The following is a 6,000-nucleotide window of genomic DNA, read 5'->3' on the forward strand; positions in this document are numbered from 1 at the left end:
GACGTGCAAATCATATTTTCAGGCATAAAACACTGTCCGTGTTCAAAGAAAGTAAAGTGTCTTGTGTAAAAAGCAGCATTTACAATATTACATGGATTTCATTTAGAGCTCCACCAGTATGGGTTTTTCTATGACACTTCTTGAAAATCCCAGTAGCCAGTGGGTGATAATAGATACAAATTTTTTGGCCCATTTTCTTTTTCCTCATTCTGATAAAACAGAACTGTTTATTGGCCACATTTACTAGGATTTACCTACAGAGGGAGCTGTGATTCCAGTTTCTCTCAGTCTGACTGTGACAGACCACTTTTTTTCTCTTCTATCATTTGTATGGGTGAAAAATGTGGCCCACCTGGAGTCAGGGAGTGAGTCTGTTTGAGATGCAGCCTGACTGCTCCCACTAAGAGATGCTATCTACGGTGACAGGAGAGATGGTCTGAGGAATATCAAATGAAGTTAGAAGTCAGAGAAGGCTGGCAGAGGAAGTATTAATGCCAGACTTCTTGTTTGTTTTTCGCTGTGAGGTGGAAGAGGAGAATGACTCATGATGACACTGAAGCAGAAGAACGCCTCCTTGTATTTCCAATTTAATGTGATGATGGCAGCCTCGGGGGGTCAGAAGGTGACTCTCCCATACACATTTAACATTCAATCTCAGTTCACAGCGCAGTAAATAGATGATAGAGTCACAGCTGAAGTCTGTCTGCCTCACACACACTCTCTCCTTCAAACCCACCTCTGACATCTCTTCATAAAAGGACACTTCTCCTGGGGACCAGGGAATCAACACAAATGATGTGGATTCAAGGACAAGGTCACATGACAGGGATCCTCTAAGCCTCCTTGTATTTAGCTGGCTGAATTGATTTTCAGCTATGTTGCAGAAATCGACTAAAGTAGAGTGGTTTTTTTTTTTACAACATGACATCATTTCTTCAGACCGCCATCCAAAGCCAAACCTTCAACACACATGCACTGCACAAGGGAGATTTTAGAGAATGGGTGGCTAATAAGAACTCAAACATCATCATACTGAAGAAAAAATGTGGGCTGCTTGTCACATTTAAAGTTGTAGAAGTCGGTAAAAGCGGAGTGCATGCATGCATGTATGCAAAAAACATGTACAGGCAGGTAGGAAAATCATTCAGGATGAGCCCAACTCTAGGAGGTGGGGGCACATGGGGAAACTGTCCCCTCACATCATCCCACAGCATCACAAAACTTTACTCTTTCATTGATTGCATTATTATATTCTTTACTTTTATATAAACTATACAATGTACTGTGTGTTATACCTCAAAAACTTCTTAATACCTTCCCCATAAAGAGTACAAATCTTGAATTCTGACACTGTCGATTTCTCTTAATGCCTCTGATCAACAGAGTCTGGAGCTGGGCCTGACCCCGGATTCATTTAAAATTATGAGATGAGCTCTGTGCAGCCCTTCCATAGATCTGTTTAATTTTGTTTGTAAGACAGCCTCATTTCAGAAAGATTTTACAGTATATACAAGAACATGCATATGAAATGGTCACCTGCTTTTAGTGAGTGGCCCACATGTGTTTTGCTGCTAGTGGCACATGAGATTTCATCTCGTTTGCCAGTGTGGGAACCATGTTCTCTGCCACATCTTTCCTAAAAACTATAACTTGAATAACACCTTGAATGTGTTTTGAATATAATATTACTGTAGTGATGCCAAGCAAAGGCATACAGAATTTGTTATTGTGAGTCCATGATACGATATCTACTGTTGATCAAATTACTATTAACCTCTGCAGTATACATCCTCTTACGCATACCTCCTTGGCGTTGAAAAGTACAGTTTCACTGATGGTAGTTGCTATAGGATATACAAGAGCCGCTTGTTTCTACTGAAGCGGCTCTTATTGGTTGGTTGGGCTGATGGCATAGTAAAACCTGGAGCTGGGGACAGTGGCATCGACCCTCTGTGAAGCTCAGAGCAGAAATGTGACAAGGAGCAGCTGGTGACACAATGAATGAAGGCAGCAGCATGTGTTTTTCCACAGCAGTACTCTTAGTATTCTTCTGTTCTGTCAGAATAGAAACATAGAACAAAAAAAAACCACAAGAATTCTATTCTAATTTGAAGGGTCTTAACCTTTGATTACACATGCTCCAAGAAATCTAAAGCTTTAGTTTTAGGATTTAGTTGCTTGATTAATCATGGGTTTGTATTAATTCTTTCTTTTTTTTTAATCTAACACACAATAAACTAATCAGCCATCTTCCATTCCCACTAAAAGCCAGTCAAGTTTTTATTACAGTGGCAGATTTGTCAGTAAGTAGCCAAAACCTCTCAACTGAGGAAACAGATCTGATTGTGTGTGAAGTAGCAAACTTACAACACTTTGTACTAACATAATGTCCTCACTGCTCATGTATAATGTAGGCTTGTACACTCATGTCCCTACAAATGTGCAGCAGTGTGTGTGTGTCTGTGTGTGTCTATCACCTTCCTACCATCAGCTTGTTTGTGCTCAGGTGTCACATGTGTGGGCGCAGGTTGTGTGCTTCTGAAGGAGACACACTGGTTTCCAGGTAACAGTCTATCTGCCCTTTCATTTGCTTCCTTCTAAACAAGAGAGAAGAATATTATCATTAGCGTCATTGTTGTGACTTGATTTGCTGTTCTTGTTATCAGACTCAATTTAGTTTTACTTATTTCTTCTCCACCAAAACACTGGTTGAGCATTATTTGCTGACATAAGCATGTTGACATATAGGCACAAAGGCAACATGCTGTTTCAAAGTGTTTCCTATGCTCACCATTTTTGTATAGCATGTTAACGTCCTTTCTTTGCTAGTCAGCAATGTCAGCAAACACATTTGAGAAATTCAACTTTAAAGAGGCAATTTCATGCCTCTTGGATGTGATGACACTTGGAGCCATTAATGATTTTTGCTTGAGTGGAAAAGTCATGGGGTCACCAACGTCAGTTGTGTTTGTCTTTGTGGAACATGAACTACTGTATATGGCCGTTTATCGAACATATGTTGAGATATTTCACAAAAAAGCCAAAACCTTAAAAGGAAAAGTAAGGACATTGCCAAACTGCAGGGAAATACAAAATGTCATGGCAATCCAATCAATTGCAGTTGACATTTTAGTCAGGATGGGTGTCCACTGTTTGACTGACTGACTGACTGAGAGGGAGCCATTAAAAAGATTTTTCCCTTTTCTGACTTGCTTCTCATTTTCTGTCCACAGATCGTCACCGACTATGTCTTCCTGTGTCCGTCCAGGAGGTCCGCACGTGCTGGCAAAGCAGTGGGCAGTGAAGTTTGGATGTACGTGTTTGACCATGTACCATCAGACTGTCGTGTTTGGTCAGGTGTGACTTTCTGCTACCAGCATGCCTGCCACGGTGCCGAGCTGCCCTTTCTCTTTGATTCGGCCACAGTGGCCAACTTCACTATGTTGCCACAAGAGAAGCTGCTGTCCAATCGCATGCTCTGCTATTGGGGGGCTTTCGCTCACACTGGTGACCCTTCCTCACGAGCCCAGCAGACATCTTTCTGCCGGGAGCAGCGTCTCCCTGTTTGGCCACGTTATTCTGACACCAGTGGCTGGCTGGTTATGAACCTGACAGTGCACTCGCATGCACAAGTGGGAACCAGGAACCATATATGTGACTTTTGGGATCAATTGGGCACCTATTAGTGAGGAGACAGACTGGGCAAGGAGCTGTGCCAATGAATCAGCATAAATATAGGCTTCTTTTTTTCTTGAGCATGCAAATTCATATCAGAAAACCATACCTTTGTTTGTAATATAACAAAATTACATGTTTTACAAAAGCGTTTTTAAGAAAAATAAAAATAAAATTATACATACAAAGCTACCCGTGGATGTAGAAAAGTGCCACCATTTTCCTTTTCTCACTGAAGACGAGTAAAGAGTAAACTCTAAGTCTGAAGAGTAGTTCACAGAAGTTAAGTTAATATATGTCATAAACACAGACAAGAGAACGTTGAGTGATTTATGATTATTGTCTCATTTAAGGACTTCAATTAGCAGCTATGCTTTGTGTTAATATACATTTTGTAAAAGCAGATGTCAGTGTCCTAGTTGTCTAGTGAAAAAAACACCTACGGTAATTGTTAGGATATACAGTGCAGTATTTCTGTTGTGCCGATAATGTGCACAATAATGCGTCCCCTATCCATTCAAGTCTAAATCGACGAATAGTCATTGTAGATTATTAACTCTTTGTCTTTTGTGTCTTAATTTGCAGCTTTTTGGTGCTCACTTGTGCAAGTTGTGAATGATAATCTCGAGTGGCACATTAATATTAATGATATGATTGTGTGAAGTTGCAGCAGTTTAGTGAATGAATTCTAGCAACCATGTACTACATGAAATATACAATACTGTACTAATTAAAGTATAAATTGGAAAATCATAATTTGTTGTTTTACTGGTTATTAAGAGCGGGTACTGCTTCCTTATTCCGTGTCTCCTCTATTTACTTCAAATAGCCAGAAAATACAAATGTATCACCTTTCACAGCCCTGACCTAGCCTTCACCTGAGGCCTTGAAAGAAGGTAGAATTATTATGTTGTTAAGCAACCAGCACACACTGAAGCTGTTTCCCATTTTCATCCCATGTCATCATGCGATTAAAATCTACCCACATGAAAGAAAACAAAAACTTGGATTGGATTTACAACAATATGATGCAAACTATTGTAGTACTGCATGACCAGGTAGAGGATTTGATATCCACTACTGTGCTCCTTCCAACATACCCTGTGTATAGCAAAAACAAAAACATGTTGAGAAACATGCATCTCTTAACCTGTGATAGGCTAATATTTGCTAACAAACACCAAATCTGCAAACTATATGGATGGTGAAAAATCGTTATTTTGAGATTTGAAATGTTTTGAAATGAATTGCGACAAAAAGCCTCACAAACGTTCGTATTTTGACCCTGTGAACTTGTTTCTGTACACACCCAGGCATGAGACGAGAGGTGGCAACTCAAACTTCGAAGACTGAAGACTCATTAAATATCTGGCTGAAGCCTGAGAGCTGCAGTTCAGAAACTCCTTAGGCAAAGTACCAGCTGTGGATGAGGTTTACTGTGAGATGCTGAGGACATTGCTGATTTTCCTTTTGTGCCGATGGTTCCCGTGTTTTTAAAAGATGACTGGATGGTGTTTAAAGCAACAATTGTATTGATTCATCAACCAGAGACTGAGTTCATTGTGTTTGGCTGTAGCAGCTCACATTATAAAGATATTGTTTATTTTTTGAAGGTCAAATACAGTGTACAGGTTCAGGACTATTCATGCCATTATTTTATTTTATTTTCCAAAATGATATAGAAAGTAACTAAAAAATGAAAAATGAAAAACTTCACATTGACCTTTTCTTTAGTAATAAACAGTAACCTCCAGAAGAGGGCAAGTCCTTTGTGTGGTCTTGGTTTTTGATTATGAAAAACCATGTGAAAGAAGAGACTATGTTATAGTTGTGTGTGTCTGAAAAGGAACACACATATTTATCGTTTGAGGTCTACATGACGCAAGCTAATGAATGGTTCTCATTTAGTGAAGCCCAAGGATAAAGGACAGGATTTATCACAGTGGAGGAAAAGCACAGAAGTGTTTCTGATCATGAAAATCATGCTTGACCTGGTATGTTTTCTATATTCACATTTTAATGATATTTCAGTTAGGTGCGGTGCTGTTCATGTAACCTTTTTTTCTTTGTCTTTATCACAAAGAAAGCAAAATAACTTCCAGGATACTGAATCAACAGAAGCCGCAAAGATATGTGAGCTTAAAGTGATTTAAAGTGATTTAAGCTGTGATTTTTTTGTTGTCATCTATGTTATTATTCTACCAGTGTTTGGTCTTCATAAACAGAAATGATGCAACATTATTTGCATGCTGCACCCTCTATCTGAAAATGGGACATTTGTGTGTATAGACCTTATTTTCGGCAGAAACATGTAAGTAGACGTCA

At 39.3% G+C, this 6,000-nt stretch overlaps 1 protein-coding gene across 7 annotated transcripts in view; it reads left to right on the forward strand.

Moving 5' to 3' along the window:
- Positions 1-4,425, forward strand: part of LOC131457194 (cAMP-regulated D2 protein) — a 29,631-nt gene extending 25,206 nt beyond the window's left edge. For all 7 annotated transcript variants that reach the window (XM_058626059.1, XM_058626063.1, XM_058626061.1 and 4 more), the window contains one exon: positions 3,234-4,425. In XM_058626059.1, the coding sequence (XP_058482042.1) occupies positions 3,234-3,686 (453 nt within the window). In that variant the 3' untranslated portion in view covers positions 3,687-4,425. The remainder of the gene's footprint in view (positions 1-3,233) is intronic.
- The last annotated feature ends 1,575 nt before the right edge of the window (positions 4,426-6,000 follow it).

The sequence above is a fragment of the Solea solea genome, chromosome 3, assembly GCF_958295425.1.
Source record: "Solea solea chromosome 3, fSolSol10.1, whole genome shotgun sequence".
Classification (NCBI taxonomy): Eukaryota; Metazoa; Chordata; class Actinopteri; order Pleuronectiformes; family Soleidae; genus Solea; species Solea solea.